Below are 19965 nucleotides of genomic sequence, written 5' to 3' on the forward strand. Positions count from 1 at the left end.
TACAGGAACTATATTTATGTGAATGTGGAAGCTGCATTTGCAGCACAGAGTAAAAGTATCCTACATCTAGGTTCCCTTTCATAGAACCATAGACTTGTTTGGGCTGCAGAAGACCATTAATATCACAGAGCCCAACTATAAACCTCACACTGCCAAATGAACCACTAAACTATGTCCCTAAGTACGACTTCTACATGTCTTTTAAATACCTCCAGGGATGGCACCTCAACCAATTCCCTGAGCAGTCTGTTCTAATGCTTGATAACCCTCTGGTGATGATATTTTTCCTATTGAAATTTTAATTTATTGAATACTGTATCCAAATGATTTTGCATATCTCTCACTTATATTGTGAAAAACTGTTGTATTTGGTTAGATAATACATGATTGTAAATACAGTTGTTAAACAGTACACACTATGCAGCTGGCTATTAAAAGCACTGTCTTGCTCTTCTGATGACAGTAATAGCACATTGTTTATGTGAAAACGTTTGATTCATGGTGTAATATAGTGCTAGGTGGAGAGGCAAGGTTAAAGTCTGCTTTGGTCCTCTACTTTCCCAAGTACACAAGAATCTGTACAAGTTAAGTAACACAACAGCTTATATAGGAATTTTACAAAGGTACAAAGACAAGTTCTTTCTTGAGAAATATAAGGCATAAGAACTTGTATTTGCAACAAAAAGAGGCAATGCAGTGTCCTCAGCAAAAGGATAATCCATTTTAATTTCTTTTACTGATCCAGTTAAATCTAGTGATTTTAAAGCCTCTTTAATCAGGCAATTGTAGTAGAATCTCTTTTTAAAAATGAGACTTTCCCTGATGTTAGTAGTAGCAAAATATTTTTAAATTTGTACATTGAGAGGGGAAAAGAAAAATTATTTGTGCTCAGGAATATAGCAGCATCAGAATCCATTTTCCTGTACAAATATTTCCAATGCAGAACTTAAAATAACATGTAGGCCAGTTTACACTGATCACACATTACTAGAGTAATACAAGTAAATTTAAACTTTATAAAGATACTGAGATTAAGATTTCTGACAGATATATATATTAAAATAGTGTGGTAGTCTAGTATCATAACTTATACATTGTTTTCTCCTTTCTGTTGCTTCAGCAGACCTGAGAGTCTCTTGGTATAGCAAAGAGAGAGAGATCAAACCATCACGGTTTTTTAGAATGACTCAGTTCGAAGACACTTACCAGCTGGAGATTGCTGAAGCTTATCCAGAGGATGAAGGAATCTATACCTTTGTGGCTAGTAATTCTGTAGGCCAAGTGACGAGCACTGCAACATTGAAGTTAGAAGGTACAATGTGAAAAATTTAAAAAGAAGTCTTGTTTAGGTCGTGTTCCAAAACTAATCTTAATATACACTGATGATTATATGTCAGTCATTGTCTGTCACGTTGTCTGGTAACTCAATTAATTGCTACAATTCACAATGTTCACAGCATAAAATTATGTCTCAAAAAAATAGGTCATGTCCTTATTTCACAATTTTTCAGTGGTCCATGCTCTTCACCTTTTCATTTTCTCCAGTATTAGAATCTGTCATGCACCAAACATGGTAAAAACCTTCTTTCTAATGGCTATGCTTTGCTTACACACTCTTTGATTAGACTGTGAGGAGAATCTAGTAAGAGGTTTTGTGTAAAATAAATTACTTTGAACATTTTGGAAAACATGTTAAATAAAGAACTATGCCAGTTACTTGGGTAGCCGAAAAGAAATAGTTTGCATTCACATGAATTGATGAAATATTGACTAAAGTTTTAGAACAGAAATATTGCCTGGATAATTTGTATTGTCCTTAATATTGTTCAACCATAAATATTTTATTTTCTTTTCGCAACAGATTTTATTAATGATGATGATGACTTAGAATAATTCATGCTGTTAAGTTGCAAGTTAGAAAAGAAAATCTTGAATGAGAGAAATTTTTTTGTAGTGTAGGGTAAGAAATTAAAAGTTGGCATGCTTCTTTTCAGGATTTAAAAAGGTTGAAGAAGTTACATCAGAGTCCCATTGGCATGTTTCTTCATCTGTTTCACTTAAGGAGGAATCTATTGGCCTAAGGCCCACCTTTATCCAGCCTATTTCAAGCTGCAGGGTATGCAGTGGGGAATCAGTCAGATTTCAAGCTAGAGTCTCTGGCATGCCCAAACCAAAAATCCAGTGGTTTCATAATCAGCATCTCATGTTGCCAACAAAAAACTTAGTTTTCCACTTTGATGAGTCTACTGGCACAGCTATGCTAATAATAGTAGATGCTTTCTTAGAGCATGCTGGCCAATACTCTTGCGAGGCAAGAAATAGTGCTGGAGAAACAACTTGTACAGCTACACTTACAGTGACTGCAGAAGGTAAAGCCCCATTTTTACTTCAAAGGGATTCAGTTTGATGTATACCACACTTTTATGTTATTACTAATGTTCCTCTTTCTTTGTTTCACAACATTTCTTTACCTGCTAATGTTAGTAGTACCTACCCTCTGTAATCCAGCCCCTCTCATTTGTTCTGTTTAAGCTTTAACATTTGGAAATTTGCAAATTTGTATCTTGATATAGGTTAAAGAATAGAATTATTTTACTGAAGACATTTGGATTTTCAAAACAAGTAATTAAGTGATCACTATAGCATTTTCTGAGGTATTTTGCTGTATACTTTAAGAAAGAAAGAAAAGAAAGTAATTCCTTCAGAAAGTTCCATAATAAGATTCTTATACTAGAATGGACAACTTCAGAGACAAGCATCACCTATGTATCAACTGCATGACTATCTTAGGCGCAACTTATCATTAATATATGTGAATGGATAATCTTTATGTCAAGAGTATAGTACATCTGGCATGCTGAGTTTTCAAAGGAAGATCATTAGTTTCCATCCTCCATTCTGTTTGATTTTGTTCAGAGCATGGCCCAGTAAAGTTCTCTAGATACTAATACTGTTGTTATTTTTGTTACTTGATTACACAGTGCAAGCCCTAGATAGGCAAAGTTCTGGGAAAGATGTAAAAGAGTCTATCCAGTCACAGGCTATGTCAGAACTTCACGTTGCTTCTCCCCCAAAGAAGAATATCAAAACTTATCAAAAAGAATTTAAATCACTGCGACAACCATCACAGGAACTGGGTGTACAGGTTATTGAAAGTGTATCAGAAAGTTTAACCATGAAAACTACCTCAGTTGAAGAAGTGAAAGCCATGCACACAACAATTCTTTCCCAAACATCTCAGAGCACCGGGATCTCTATGGCTACTGCTCAAGAAATGAAAGACATCCCTCCAAATATTCTCTTACAGCTCAGAGACCTAACTGTGAAATGTGGTGACACTGCTCAGTTTGTATGTGCCCTAGAAAATGAATTATTCTCTGAGTTTCTTTGGTCCCATGAAGACGAAAGGATAGAAGCATCTGAAAAATTGAAGATATCACAAACTGGAAGTGTCCTACTGCTCACAATCTTAAATGCCCAGCTGACAGATCAAGGACTGTACAGTTGTACTGTGTATAATGATTATGGAGGGACAACAACTGCTGCAATACTAACAGTCAAAGGTGGTTATCTGAGTTTTAACATTATGACTTAACTTTCGCAACTTCATTAATACTGCCTACATCTCATTCTTATTTCCTTTAATATCAGTATTTAATTGAGAAAGCTTTACTAATAATTCTTTGGGGTTTTTCTTCCACATTTGCAGCTCTATTCTTAAATGATGTGCAGGGCTTAGGAAACTCAATACATGGGAAGTTGGTATTGTAACTTCAAGCCTCTTCCCAGCAAGTCAGGGACATCTGAGGTTTTTTATTCCTCATGTCCTCCATGATATGCAGTGAGATGTAAAGCAAAACAGGCTGGTAGGAATTTTACATTTTGAGAATTCCTTAAGCTGGAGTTTAAGGAGGATAAGAATGTTAGATAAGCAATGTTGAACTAGATACATGGTCATTTCAAAATCTATGGGTCCAATTTGTTTCCAATAATTCACAGTTCAAATTGCATTGTTTGCAGTATAGGTCAAGGTACTTGAAACGATTAATGGGTGTAAGTATTGTAATACTGCACTAATGAATTGTTACTGCACTAATGAATTGTTACTGCACTAGTGAATTGTTTTCTACTCTTCACTCTCCTTGAGATATAAGTATTTATTTTTCCTGAGACTCCTTCCACTTATTCATTACATAAATCTATTAAAATGTTAGCAGCGTTACCTCTACTGTAGTTGCAAAAACATAGTATCACCACACTGGAGAGGTGATAGTATATCTGCTGAGCTTAAAGGAATCAAGAGCTGAAGAATAAGATGAATAATAAGTAAGCATTATATATCAACAAATCCTGTTGTTTTGGCTCTTACATATTGAAGTTTCTTTCTTCACTCTTGAACTTTGCAAAGTGTTTTATATAGTCTTCTACTGCTACTTTCTAAATTGAGGCTCTAAATTAAATGCAAAGATTTGTATTAGGCATTAGAGAGCAAGTCTCGGTCTCATCAAAGTCCCATAGGCTTAACTGGTACCTAGAATTAGCCCAACAGGAATAGAGCTCTTAAACGGAAAATCACTCATGTTTAGTAGCACTGTTGTAGCACTAATATGCTGGACATCCTTTTAATACTAATTATTGGTGTTTTCCCCCTAAGTATAAGGATATTTTTTACTACTGCAAAACACCTGACTTAATCCTTATCCTAACTTTATTCTTACCTAGCTAAAGAAGCACAAGCCAAAGCAGTAACAAAAATTACCCTTGAATCAGATACTAAGAGCTTTAAAGCAGCCAAAGATTGTATGTTTAAAGGACCTGAAGTTAAGCAAGACTCTTCCAGGAAAACCTCAGCCTTGTTTATACCTACATCCCAAAGACCATATGAAACTGAGAAGCAAAGAAACAGAATCTACTATCCTGATGTTGTGCCATGTGAAAACATCACAGAAACTGATGCCGAAGCACCAGAGTTTGTCAAAACTCTGCCTTCAGAAACCACTGTAAAAGAAGGAGATGATGTGTTATTTTTTTGTATAATGAAGGGTGTGCCTACACCTTGCGTGGTCTGGCTTTACAATCAGCTGATAGTTGAGGAATCTGCATTGTGTTTCTTAAAACATGATGGGCCACTGTGCAGTTTAAGACTGTTGAAAGTTTGTCAGAACCACAAGGGTATATACAAGTGCAGAATAGTTAATCCTGCAGGACAAGCCGAGTGCAGCACCCATCTGACAGTGACAGGTTGGCAACTGCATGTTCCTTCCAAGTATCAATTCCTTGTGCGTAGCACCATTTCATCCCAGTACATTCATTCTCTTGGAGATGTTAAAGAACAAGAAGCATCCCATTAGTCTGTAGTTGTTGAATGTTTTCTTCAGGAATTTAAGGCATGATAAAGGCATGTTACATGAAAATCTTACCCCTACTCTGCAAAAAAGAAAGCAAATCTTATAGAAAACTGTTCATTGCAAACAATTTTGTCAGCATTTGATTACTCTGTTGTCAAAATTTATCTAGTGTTTGAATTGTTTGGCATGCCTTTATATGTATGTACGTGTGACTTTCTGTACGTTTGCAAAAGAGATTGGAAGTTTTTACTACATAAAGTGTTGATTGGCATATTTAGTAAATATAGCTGAGAAATCTTTGTCTTTTTATTCTAGCTCCTGAAAAAATTATTCATGAGAAGCTAGAGGAAGAGATTGAAACAGAAATTAAAGGTACAGTCACCAATGATGTTACACTGAATAATTAGTACCAGTACTTTGTAACATTGTGGAAAGCTTTTATCTGCTTACATGTAGTGCCTGATGGTGAAAGAAAGACACACTTTAAAGCATATTGGAACATGTTGCATGTTTGTTTTGATATGCAAATAGTTACCTGCAGTATAAGGTTATTTAAGTTTTAAAATATGTTTAAAACTTCAAATTTATAATTTTGCAGCCGTATTCTTAAATTTTACTTCATGCTTTGCTTTTATTTGTTCAGTTTCCTTTTGAGTGCATGGAATAGTTTACTTTAGAAGGAAGTTATACAAATCTTAATCATATTATTTTTAAACAAGATAGCAACCTAACATTAGTCAGTTCAATGGATGCTATTGGATGGATGAAGTATGCTAGAAAGTATTTGTTGTTTAGGATAGGTGAAAGATACACATTTCCATTGATTCCTTGCACTTCTATACATACATTAATTCATCATTATACATCTCTTACCCTGGCTTGCAGATAGCATACGTGGTTCATGTTGCTTGCTTTTTCCCCTGTGCATAACACTGAAGTTAGTGGCTGTATTAGTTCGAATAAACGCCTTCTCATTTCATGATAGTTAATTAACGAATTTTTTTAAATATATTTCAAAATATTTTTTCTCAATTGTTTGAACATTTAATCTACAAACAGAGGGGTCAGAAAGGGCGTTTATTCTACTGTCTGCAAGTCAGGTAAGATTATCTTCTTTGCCACCCAAAGACACACAGCTTTTCCAGGGAGCAAAAACATGTACGCAGAAGAATGTATTATTTTGAAATTCATTTTTGCTTGTTCAAGAAGAAATTTCCACAGTCTGAAGAAAGAACAGACAACGAACGATTTTCGTGTCAATCTTTAAAACAGAGCAAGGCGTTGCGTTTATTCGAACAAATATGGTGAGTGAATTACTTTTTTTTCCTGGGTGTGTGATTAAATCTGTTGCATGCCCATTTTTTTATTTCAATCTATTGCTATTTCATTTTTTTCAGTCAAAGGGCAGTCAAAGTGTGGCATGTTGTAACCCAGTCTCCTTCTCTTGCAGAGCACCACAGCAAGGTGGACCTCGAGGGACATGGGACAGCAGGGCTGCTGGCTTGCCCCCAGAACCGTAAACCCACCTTCACACAGGGCCTCAAGTGTAGGTCTGTCTTGGAGGGGGACCCTGCACTCTTCCAGTGCAAACTGGTGGCATGCCCGGCACCCCACATGTCCTGGTTTCACAACAACCGGCCAGTCCGCCAGGACTGCCGCAAGGTGATCCGCACTGAGAGTGAGGAGCACATCCACCATGCCAGTCTGGAGGTGCGAGATGTGCGAGAGCGCGATGCTGGCAGCTACAGGATATTTGCCATCAACAGTGAGGGCTCAGCTGAGTCCACTGCCTCGCTGCTGGTGGCACATAGCAGGGAGCAGCAGGGCCAGGGTTTTGCAGGGAAAGCGGAGTGGATGAAAGAGAGGTGGGAGTGCCTGCTGCAGCAGCGGCACGAGGACCGGCTTCGCGTGGTGCTCCGCTGCACTGGCTCACCCTTTGACAAGGGGCAGGAGGCTAAGCGGTTGCTTGGGGACCTCTCCCCAGCCCGAGGCAGGGTACGAACCATCCGTTTCCAGAGGCTACCACTGGCGGGGCCTCACCGTCCAGGGTTGGCATATGGTAGGGAGCAGAGTGGCACAGTGGGAGATGCTGAGGAGCTGCTAGATGAAGAGATCCGTTGGAAACTGCAGCGGCTGCGGGAGGCAAAGAGGGCAGCACTGAAAAAGAAGCAGGAATCTCTCACTTCCGTGTCTCAGCGGGGCCCTCCTGGGAAACCCAGCCTGCCTGAGACAGCTGCCAAAATGGATGGCTCGGAGCCCCTCGCAATGCAGGTAGTGAAGAAATACCATGGGCCCAAGGCCACAGGGGAGAGATGGCAAGTGCTAGGTGGACTCCTGGAGCCCTGCCCACCCCTCTTTGTCCAGGAGGTCAAGCCAAAGGAAGCTGTTGAGGGCCACAGATGCACCTTCTCTTGCCTCTTTCATGGCCACCCACAGCCCACAGTCACTTGGTACAACAATGCCAAGCCTGTGGGACGCATCTGGGGCACCAGCGTTCACACCACGGAGTGCCGCTCAACACTGACCTTCTTATCCGTGCTCCCACAGCATAGTGGCACTGTCACTTGTGTGGTCTTCAACCCGCTGGGCACAGTCAGCACTTCAGCTGCACTCCATGTGAGGCAGCAGATGCCACCCTATAGGGCCATGAAGAAGGACGAGGAAGAGGAGGGGAAGAAAGAGGAGGAGGAGGAAGAAGAGAAGGTGAAGGAGAAAGAAGAATGGGAGAAAGAGAAAAAGGAGGAGGAGAAGGTGGAGAAGGAGGAAGAGGAAGTAGGCCTGGCTTTCACAGCAGAGCAGGGATTGCCAAGTGCTGTTCCAGACTCAGGCTTGCTGGCGCTGCCTGTGGAAATCAAAATCACTGCCCCCACTCCAACTCCAGAGCAAGACACAGAGATCAGGGAGACCTTGAAGCCCTCTCCAGACCAGGCTGCTCCTACCATAAAGCACAAGTTCAAGTTTTCATTTGATGTGGGAAATGAGCCACCCCAAATTGTGGCAGAAGCTCCCCCCCACATTCATTGCCATGAAGGAGAGGCAGTGGCGTTGGAGTGCACTGTGTCTGGGCAGCCTCCACCAGCTGTGACCTGGTCCCTGAATGGCCAGACCCTCTCTGCCAGTGAGAGGCTGAGGTTTGAGGAAGGCAAGAATGGCATGTACCGCTTACACATCGAAGGGGTCTCTGTCACAGATGCTGGGCTATATTGTTGTGTGGCCAAAAATGTGGCTGGTACAGTACAGACTGCCTCTGAGCTGACAGTGCAGCCTCATGCACACAGGTTATATTGCAAGGATGGAGGCACAGAGGAACTGCCTGCCACGGACCATGTTCTGCACCTCCAAGGCCTCAGCACACTTGGGGAAGATGAAGAGGAACAGATAACGTGTTCCAAGGAGGAAGAAGTCCACCCACCCTGGTCCCTGAGGCTGTCTCCATCTCCTGATGAGAAGTTGGAAAAGGAATGTGAGAAAACTCCTCACTTCAAGGAAAGTGAGATGGAGGAAACGATGGTGCTGGATACCACAGAACTTTATGCAAATCAAGAAACTGATTACACAGAAAAAAGTGTGAGGGATACAGATAGCATTTCTGAGGTGAGACAGTACATGGAAAAAGCTGTCTGTGAGGAACACAACTTTGGAACTTATTCCAACGATCTGCACCTCAGCATGTCCAGGGAAGAGCATGAGCTGGTAGCCAAGGACTCAGGTCACTTTTCAGAAGAGCTGGAGGCTGAAGGAGACAAGGTGATGCCACATACAGATACTCTGTCCTGGGATATCTTGAAGTCACCACTTATGGAAGTGAAAGAGCAAATACATGCCTCTGAGCAGTCTACTCTGGCAAAGGAATGTGAAGATTCACAATTTTTCATTCCTGTATCGCCTGTGGTGCAAGGGGATAGTGAAGTTTACATGGAGGAGAGCAATGCCCCTGGCTGGGAGGAACTGTCTCCTGATGTGCCTCTTGTAGAAGAGCCAAGTGTGCCCCACCTGCAGGATAACATAACAAGCATACCCACAAAGGATCAGTTTGGCTTTTATGACCTTCATACAGCAGAGCAGCAGGAGGAACAGGCCAAAGAGCAAAAGAGATCAGTTGATACCAAACAGGATTTAGAGGTTGTTGATCATCTTTGTAAAGAAGAAATGATTGATGCTGGAGATGTCACACACTGGGAAATGCACAATGATGGGCAAATGCTGCAAGAAATGGAGTTTGGTGCAGGCAACTCTTCTTTGGATCTAACTCTTTCTCCTCATGGCATGGAAAACTCAGCTCAGAATTTTACTGAGGAAACTGAGATTCACCTAGAAGAAGTGAATTTCAAAGAGCAGCTGCTGCCCTCTGAGACTGATGAGATCAGTATCACATTTGATCTGAAGAAGCTTGTGGAGCCTTTCCCGGATACAGAGATTGTGAACACAGGACAGGCACAAACTCCCACATCTGCAGAGAGTGTGGAAGTAGGAGTGAGTGACCTCATCTGCCCTATGCACCAACATGATGTACTTGTGGAAGAGATGTCTCTGAGTGAGGAGCTGCGTCACAGTTACAGGATGCAGCAGGAGATTGGTGACCAGGAAGAGACACAAACAAAAGAAATTAGAAGAGCTGATTTGGAAATCCCTAATAGTGACCTTGGCAGCGTCATGATATCTCCTGAAGAGGGACCTCCTTCTGAAGAAATTAATGAATCAGAAGTGAGGGTCTGTGGGGAGGATCCATTTGAGGGAGAAATTGGTAGTTTTCTAGTGGAGTCCACAGCAGATTTCCAAAGAGGAGTGCAGGAACATGTGTGGGAGAGTGGGGAACGACTGGAAACCATAGACTTGCAGAGTGACAGTTTCATCATCGACCTGAAAAAAGCTGCACGTGAAAAGAAACCCCAGGCTGGGCATCAGGCTGAAGAGGAAAAAGGTTCTGGGGTAGAAAAGGTCTTTGCAACAGGAGTAAGCAGCTCCATCTCTGAGACAGAAAGCACAGATTCTCCTGAGGAGGCACTCAGGGACACACAACAGGAACCAAACACAACGAAGGGCTTCTCTTTCAGGCAGCATTTTAAATTTGGGTTAATAAAGGATGATTCTGTGGCACAGAAGGAGCAAAGAAAGGAGTCCTGGAACAAGACGCAGACTACCACTGAGGAAGCCTCTGAGAACAGCCTGGATGGAGGAGGACTGTGGGAGGATGTTTCTGCAGGTCCAGAGCCCAGTGCTGTTCAAGGCTCAGAGCCAGAGCCTAACTTGTCACTGACAAAGTATTTAAGGTCAACTGGGATGAGGGAAACTCCAGATCTCAAAAAGACAGCTCAGAAGGAGCAGCAAGAGACCATCACTTCACTGGAAGTGGAGGAGGTTACCTTCAGTATGGTTTACGACTATTACAACAACCAGCAGGAGCTCACCCGGCCCTTCTCTCCTGAGTCAGAAATGTCTATAGAGCTGGACAGCAGGAGTGGAGAGGAGTCACCTGATTCAGACCGCTTCTACACACCTCCTTCCTCAGTGGAGATATTTGAAACAGCTTCATCAACATCGTACCACACACCACTCAGCACACCTGAACGCTACTCCACACCATCTGAAGGGTCAGGGTACAGCACGCCACCTGAGTGCTGGTCCACACCGTCTCCAGGCTCAGGGTACAGCACACCACCTGAGCGGTACTCCACACCATCTGAAGGCTCAGTGTACAGCACACCACCTGAGTATTACTCCACACACTCTGAGGATTCAAAACGCAACACACCCTCAGAGCACTACTTCACACCCTTTGAGGGACCCTGCTCTCCATCAGGGGACAGCACACCACCAGAGCGCTACCGAACACCCACTGGGGAGTATAAAGATGCCCTGATGATGCTCCCCCTCTGCGAGAGAAGGCAGCAGTCTCCAGACCAAACACAGGCTGAGGTGTTTAAGACCCCCTGTGAAGCCCTGGAGCCATCAGGCAGTGAGATGCCACCTGCATTCCTCAAAGTGTTGAACAGTAAGAGGCTGTATGAGGGCAGCACACTGAGCTTTGTGGCTGAGGTGGTGGGTGTGCCCACACCAGAGGTAAAGTGGTATCGTAATAAATCTCTTTTGGAGCTGGAAGACAGAGTGCAGATAGAGAAGGATGGAGACAAGTGTGTGCTGGAGATCACTAACGTCCAGAAAGCTGATGGAGGACAGTATCTCTGCCATGCAGTGAACATTGTTGGCGAAGCTAAATGTATTGCACAGGTGGAAGTTCTGTCTGAAGATGGGCGATCACTAGCACTGCCACCGCCTGTCACCCACCAGCATGTTATACACTTTGACCTCGAGCAAAACACATCTTCAAGGTCACCTTCACCACAGGAAATCCTACTGGAAGTGGAGCTGGATGAAAATGAGGTGAAGGAGTTTGAGAAGCAGGTCAAAATCATAACAAGTCCCGAGTTTAGCCCAGATAAGAAGAGCATGGTGGTTTCCCTGGATGTTCTACCACTTGCCTTGTTGGAGCAAGCTGCAGGCTTTGCCACGGAGGAGAATGAGCATGTAAAAATCGATTTCCAAGTAACTGAAATGCCTCCCCGCTTTGCCGTGCCCTTTGCAGATGTTGAGGTGACAGAAGGCTTGGAGGCAGTGTTTGAGTGTGTGGTAACAGGTACTCCTGTTCCAGTAGTGCAGTGGTTCAGAGATGGCACCCGTGTGACATCTGCCACATCAAAGTTTGTTGTGAGTCAAAAGGAGGGACTACACAGTCTGAAGGTTCAAAATGTAGGTCCATCTGATGGTGGCTGTTATCAGTGTCGGGCAACAAATAGGCTGGGAGAAGCTATGTGCAAAGGCTCCCTCATAGTCATGTCTCATCAAGGAGCGAGAGCTAAGGTTTGCAGTGAAACAGTCACTGGCAGTGAACCATACAGGACCCAGTAGTGTGACCTGCTTTTGAGTAGAACTGGGAGCCCAGGTGACAGTCAGAAATAGATCTGGAGTTTAAGTCTGAGCCACATATAGATGACTTGGAGAAAGAGATCGGACTGCTTGAAATGACTCAACAAGGGCAGAAAATGGACAAGAAATGTGTCAGCGTTAGTTTTGATGTGTTTGCAGAGCCATCCCAAGAGGAATGCATTGAGGTTAGGGCAGAGGACTCGGAGAGCTGCAGCTTTGAGTCCCATGTCACCGAAGCCCCTCCCAGATTTCTGAGGCTCATTTCATTTGTAGGTGCCTCAGCATGCTTCCAGTATCTTGTGACTCGTTGCCTCCATCCAAGTGTTCACTGATACAAGGATGGATTGTTGTGGGAAGGGGATAGGTACAGTGTGTAAGCTTGACGCAAAATGACAATGGGCAGTACAAATGTATAGCTACTTACAGGGCAGTAACGGCTGAGACTTGTGCTGTGTTAACATTATACTGAATTTCCACAATTTGTTTCAGAGTCCTTTTTGAAACTCTGAATGTTTTTAAGCTGTTCACTGCAGGTAAAAATGCAGCACTCTTTTAGGGGCATTGTTTTTCATCTCTTTAGGGATGAAAACCACTCTATGTGGGCATATTTCTGTCTCATTTAAAAACTTATCCTCATTGGGGAATTTAAGTGAGACTTAATTTGTGTGTAAGTTTTGTGCATACTTTCTGCACCGAGGTATACTTCAGGCTCCTTCCAAGCTCCTTATTCATTCTTGTAAAGATATTTAACAGAGGCTCATTTATGTAGGACTGATTTATTCATATACTGTACATATTCCTGTGTCTGTAACAGTGCAATAACTATTGGTTTATGTAGGCTAGAAATCACCTTTTTCTTGTAACTTAGAGATACGGAATACTAACTTATGCTTGCTCTTAAGTCTGGATATAGTTCTGTGAAAGAACTCCTTAAACTGGTATTCCCCCTTCTCACAATGTTGTATCAGAACATGAGTCTCACAGATTTAAATCCTGTGCTTACAGTTTCTATCACTGCAAATTTCTTACATCTGTGAGGCTTGTTCTACTGATTCACAGAATTAAATGTCTTTTTCTTTAAGTCAGTGGAATTACGCTGTTGCAAAGAAAAGCATCACAGTGGGAAATGAAAGTTTTTTGTTAGTGGAGACTGAACAGGATTTTTTTCTCTATTACCAAGTAATAAACATAAAAACATATTTTGTACTGTATCTTTAGAAGTTAAAGGGAAAGGAGAGGGAGCATAACAAATCAATGATGTAACTGTAAATTCATTAAAATAATTTTAGTTGTCCCCGTATTCCAGCGTCATTCATAAAAAATACATAGTATTAAAATAGTGAGAGATTTTTATGCATTATTCTTATTCCACATTAGAACTAGATCTCTATGTATTCTTTTCTTTTTTTAAAAAAAATATTAGTAACAGTTAAGTGTGCTATCTGTCAAGATGACCAGAAATAAGTACAGTACATTCAATTGCTATCATCTGTGGCATTTTCTCAGCAGAAGAGTTTTTTTACATTAGTGTTCCCATTGTGAGTATGTAGTTTTGGAAATTATTGCTAATACCTAGGAGGAGACATCAGCAGTAGTTGACATAACTAAATCAGAACTAAATCTGTCTTACATAAACAATGATGAATTTGTTGAGAAAATATGTTAAAAATGTGAAAGTTATTAATTAGCATTTATTAGCAGTTAAATAACTCTCTAATACATCTGCCAGCTTTCCACTTACCTATATGCCAAAGTGAAATCTTGAGTCCAATGACCCCAGGAAAAAATTACCTTTACTTTGATTACCTGTTCATGAGATTCTTTCAGTTATTTACAAATTGCTGCCAGTTGACTTGCAAATCGCTTTCAAGGAGCATGGTGATTTTAAGCATAAAATAACTATTCCAGTAGTATGTTCAGTTATATTCATGCATGTTCTAATTTCTGAGTTTGATGTGTCCTCACACTGAGGCCAGTAGCCTCAAAGAATCAATAATCTTTTAGGACTATCCCATCACTCACTTGGGATAGTAATTTTTGATCAAAAGATTCACTTTGCCCAATTGTGTTTCCCAATATAGACTTCAAGTCAGGAGTGGCAGGCTTTAACGACCCAGTGTGTGGGGAAAATAACTGGAATGGTTAGGCTAATACCACTGTCACTTCTGTTTCTTCCCAGTCATGAGCCCATGATAAATATTTAAGATTTGCGTGTTGTTAAGAGGCATAGATAAAAGTAATTTCTCATAGGTAGTGGTGGTACTGAGTGTCTGACCCCACACTGTGCTGGGGAAGAATTTCTTCATGATGTGTCCTTAATCCATTCCTTGTGTAGGTGTGTAGCACTAATTGATGCATTGGACAACAGAGGTCCCTAGGGAAGCTGGCATGAATTGTCTGTTGTTATATGTCAGTTGCCACATGAGGGGTCTTTTACGTCCAAAGCCAAAGAGGTTAGATCCATAGCAATTATGCCTTGTGTTTAATTTACATGTAAATGAACTGAAATTTCTAGTAGAAATAGGCCCGTAACTTGTTTTTGGAGCCACAAGCCAAACATGTCCAAGTTCATGTTCACATCTGAAATAACAGCCAAGCATCTTTACATCTACCTGTGTAGTAGTGTTTGTGGTTTATGTAAGCTTAAATGTCTTATTTTAAATTTCATATGTTAGCCAGGAGCACTATCACATGCTTGTGAAGAGGGAAAGTGTCACCTGAGTTACAATAACATAAATCTGGAGTAATTCTAGTTTTGAATAAATTTGCTTGGGGCAACTGGTATAGCTTAGAGCCATGACTGACCATGTCTCTTCAAAATTTTGTGCTTTCATAGAAACTACAAACTCACAATTTCATCATCAGGTTTAAAGTTGTCCTCATTTCTGCAAACCAAGAATCAAAAAAGGGATGAACTATGTTTGTGTGTATTTAATGAACTATGTCAGTGTGTATTTAATGTCAACATGTATGGTTAATTTGTGAAATAAATATGTAAATGATTTAAGTCCATTGCTTCTTGTACTTTATTCATTTCACAAACGCAGCTAGGATATGGAAAAGTATCTATGTAGTTTTTCTGTTGTAAATATCCAGGAACATATAAAAGTGCATTAATTTTTGCTGCACTGCTTTATATTAAGCATTTTCCTGTCTGTTTGCATAAGTTCCATTCTGCAACTTTTACACTGTATTATGGGTCAAATTCTGCCACCCATTCCCAAATTCACTAGCACATTGTGTTTCTGGGGAAACTGTCCTACTGATTTAACAAGCCGAGTAGGTAATCCTGAAGGTTTGGTGTAATTCTCTTTTTAACCTAAGCATTTCTTCTCTGCAGTTAGTCACTGTATGCAATGTGCTATGTCATGTATATTATGGTATTTGTGGCAAGATTAATAATTGCTGGATTAATAATTGCTGAAACCAGTGAAAAAGAATTGGATATGACATATTCTGTTCTTCTTTATGGTCATTATTGCAGTGCAGCAAAAATTCTTATCTAACAATAAGTTTTGGAATGTAAGAGATTGTAATCAAGAAACTTACCAAGGTTCACAATTAGAGTGCTCGGAAACATTTATCTGTTCATAAGTGTTTTGTATTACTTTAACAACTCTCATATCATTTCAGCATCAAATACTGTGGGCCTTAACTGAGTAAACTTGATTCGGTGAGGATAACAGGATTTGATTTCCAAATGTTTTCTTTGCGCTGTGCTTTTCATGGACGGCTTGTTGCATTCCTGGAAGTCTCAGATTTCTTTGATATTTCTAGTGTCAAACATCTGCAGAGAATGACATGTTCTTGACGTCTGCTTCCTTTCATTTATTTAAATGCATATAAATATCTACTTTCACAAAGGCTAGAAAAAGAAAACCTTAAATTGTTCTGTCTTCTTTTTCTCTTGTATTGTGTGAGTTCTAATTTGCAGCATTGTGACAGAGAGGAGTTTAAAAGTAGAGATTTAAATCAAAGACATTAAATCAAGGGTGGAAACTTATGATTTTAGTAATAATGGTGATATAAGGTTCTAATTGCAAAAACAGGACAAAGCTGGTAAGGGAGAGGTAATACCATGATGTGTTAGACAAAAGAGAGACTCAAAAGAGCTGAACTAACTGCACCAGAAGAAGGGTTGGTAAGCTGAAAATTTGAATTATTTTTCCAGTCCTAGTTCTGACATGGTGCTTTTTCTTAGTGTTTGGAATTAAACTAGTCTTTGAATTAAACCAGAGCCTTAGCACAGCTCTGCTGTATTTGTTTGTATGAGTGTACGTACAAATATATATGGCACATAGCACTTTATTTATATTTGTGAAATGAACCAATATTGTTTGATGGTTATTTGCACAGTACATCCTGGGAATATGCCTAACCCATGCTGTGATGTCAGGTTGAAATAGGCACTCATGTTGATCCAGATGGGAAGTTCATAAGTAACCTGACAGCACAGCATGTCTTGCTGGTGACAGCAAGAGGACCTCATGTTCATGGTTAACTGCTGTACAGTATTGAGAAAGCCTCTAGATATAAAAAAATAGTTGCACTAACACTGTTCATTGCTATCTACAACTGTTCTTGTAAACATTCTAGTAAAACCTAACATTTTTTTTTCCCATACAGATATTGCTAGCTCTCTTATTGTGTCTTCTGAGGAAGGAAGAAATGAAGGCTATGGCAGCAGCCTTCAGTTGTCCACTAGAGAGCAAACACTTGAATTTGAGCCTGAAACACCAGTTTATTCCAGCAAAGCAAAGATGGAAATGGAGAATGGGGGCAAAGTCCCTGTTTTCCTCAAACAGGTTTCAAATGTTGAAATTTGGCAGGGAGATGTGGCTAGGTTCTCTGTTACTGTTACTGGCAGCCCCACACCCAAAATTGAGTGGTTTTTCAACGGTATGAAGCTAACCCCATCCACAGACTGTAAATTAGTGTTTGCTGGCAATGACCATAGCCTCATCCTCCCATATGCAGGGGTACAGGATGAGGGTGAGTACACATGCGCGGCCAGCAACATACACGGTGAGGCCACATGCAGCGCCCACCTCTCTGTGCGGCAGCACATTGCAGGGGTCCCTTGCTTTGCCAGGGAGCCAGAGAGTGTACAGTGTGCACCAGGCTTCACTGCAGTTTTTGAGTACACCGTGGCTGGGGAGCCAAGCCCCACTGTACAGTGGTTCAAGGGGAGTGAGCAGCTCTTCTCTAATGCTCATCATTCTATTTCTCACAACCCTGATGGCTCAGGCTCCCTGATAGTGCAGGATTGCATAGAAGAGGATGCTGGGTTCTACACATGTAGGGCAGTGAGCACCCTGGGTGAGGCTACATGCTCTGCTGAGCTCCTTGTGCTGCCTGAGGAGCGTGCTTTGTGCAGGCAGAGCTCGGCTTTACAGCACTCTGCTGTGGCAGAGGACCAAAGCCCCTTTTCCTATGAGGAGGCTGGTGAGCTTCCTTCTATGGAAGGAGCACTCAGTCTTGAGGCCATGAGGGAGCCACTAGCCCTCCTTCAGCTCCAAACAAGCCAGGTGGAGCATGTGCTGCCCAGGGAGGATATTTTGCCTGGTCTGCCACCAGCCTGCCAGGCTGCACACAGCACTGAAGAGATACTCGCTCAGGTGGCCACAACACAAGAGAGCAGCAGACTTCTGGCAGAGCCAATGCAAATCCTCCTTGCTGGCCCCCAGGGTGTGGAGACTGCAGCAGTGATGGAGAGACAACTGCCAGTCTGCCTTGGGACTGTAGCTGGACAGACACTCTTGCCCAAAGAGCAAGTGATTCCCAAGGTAGCAGAGCACGTGGCTGCTCTGAAGACAGAGGCTTCCCAAGCCCTTCTACAGGTGTCAATCACTGATGAGATTTGTGCCATAGATGGTGACCACATCCAAGTCCTTGAGGGCTTCCCAGCAACGCAAGGTGAGCTGAAGTCTGAACACAGATTTCCTTCTGAATTGGCCTTCACTGGGATCCAAGCTATTCCCCTGGAGAACATTTCTTCTCTGGAAGAAACAGAGGAAGATTTTGCTGCAAGAATCCATGAGGGCCAAGCTGTGAGATTTCCCTTGCTGCTAGAAGAAAACCAGCCCCTGGAAGAGGAACATTTTGTTGATCTTGCCAGCCCACTTAGGCAGTGTCTGAGGGCAGGCAGACAACCCCATGAAACAATGTATGTTCACCAGCTCCAAACAAGCCAAGTCCTCAACAAAGAGGGCCAGCTTATTACTCAGGTTCCCAAGAGCAGCAACGTAGACATAAAGTCACAAATAAGAAATGCACTGAAAGCTGCAGTGGTAAGTGAGAAAAAACTCTTGTTTTCAGAATGGTTGACTGATACAGAAAACATTGAAGTACAGGCAATAAACATCACCAAGGAACATAAACACACCTTATGCACCTATGTTGTGACTACAGGAGGACCTGGTCCCATAGAAATCCCAGTCTCCTTGGGAGAAGTCAACATTCAGACAGCTGATGAGGAAACAGTTTGGAAGGAGGCTTTCTATTCTCTTATCTGTGAAGAAAAACATCTCCTGACAGATGAAAAGTACACAGCATTGCCAGTTTATCCCAGCCCACTTCTCTCAGGAAAATTCTGTGATGAAACATCTGGGCTGGAGCCCCAGAAGGCTGAGAGGACTATAGAGGCAGAAATACCCCTGGAGCAGCTTTTGTCTGTACAAGTAATCAAGACTCTGACTGGGCATGATCAAATCAAGGATGTTGGCGCAGCTGCAGCCACTGCTGGTGTAGTCTCTGCAGGTGTTCCCACTGAGACAGCCACAGAAATACTGAAAAGGAAGGAGAAAAGGGAAGAAATACATGAGGAAGAGGGCAGAGAGAGTCTGGAAGCTAGAGTTGGGAAGCTAGAGGATGAACCAGGCAAAGAGAATTATCCCATCATACACAGAAAGCTGGTTGACACTGTTGTGGAGGAAGGGGAGAGTGTCAGTCTGGTGTCTGTCATAACAAATGTCAGAGAGGTGAACTGGTACTTTCAGGGTAAGCTAGTGTCTTCAGGGGACAAATTCAAGTGTTTGCAAGATCAGGACATGTACACACTAGTAATAAACAAAGTATATGGGGAGATTCACCAAGGAGAGTATACCTGTGAGGCGCTGAATCAAAGCGGAAAAAGAGCAACAGCAGCAAAACTCACAGTTGTTAAAAGAGGTTGGATTATGGAGATAAAATACTGCCTTCCTAATACATTGCTTTACTAATGAAACTGCCCCACTGTGTGTCTGTATATTTGGATACAGATGCAATACTAATACCATCATGCCACTAATAAGAGGACCTCATTTCTTTCTGGATTTATGGTCTCCTTTTACCACTTCACAAAGTCTCTCACTCCTTTCACCTGTGTTTAGTCAGGAACTTTGTTGCTTCCTTTTCTCATCACACAAGCACAATTGGGAAAAGGTGTATCTCAGTCCTGACCACTTCTTCCCATTTTTGCCTGTGAAATCGACCTGGTCTTCCCACTTTCCTCACTGCTGCACCCTCAATCACTCTTTAGAGTCATTGCAAGTTTGAGCAAAATTTCTCATTTGTATCATAATTTCTCACAACTCTGGGATAGTGTGGCATATGTTTATGTTTGCATTGCTGTTGTGCGTCACTATCGCACACTGTTTTTCTGGTATCACCACTGTGTTCCCTGATGTCATTATGCACTGTAACACTGTCTGTC

The 19965-nt window shown here is 41.8% G+C and overlaps 1 protein-coding gene across 1 annotated transcript in view; it reads left to right on the forward strand.

Moving 5' to 3' along the window:
• Nucleotides 1-19965, forward strand: part of TTN (titin) — a 244240-nt gene that overhangs the window by 36990 nt on the left and 187285 nt on the right. Inside the window, exons 43-45 of the mRNA XM_069861021.1 lie at nt 1124-1312; nt 5664-5720; nt 16899-19442. Coding sequence (XP_069717122.1) covers nt 1124-1312; nt 5664-5720; nt 16899-19442 — 2790 coding nt within the window. The remainder of the gene's footprint in view (nt 1-1123; nt 1313-5663; nt 5721-16898; nt 19443-19965) is intronic.

The sequence above is a fragment of the Phaenicophaeus curvirostris genome, chromosome 7 (assembly GCF_032191515.1).
Source record: "Phaenicophaeus curvirostris isolate KB17595 chromosome 7, BPBGC_Pcur_1.0, whole genome shotgun sequence".
In the NCBI taxonomy this organism is placed as follows: Eukaryota; Metazoa; Chordata; class Aves; order Cuculiformes; family Cuculidae; genus Phaenicophaeus; species Phaenicophaeus curvirostris.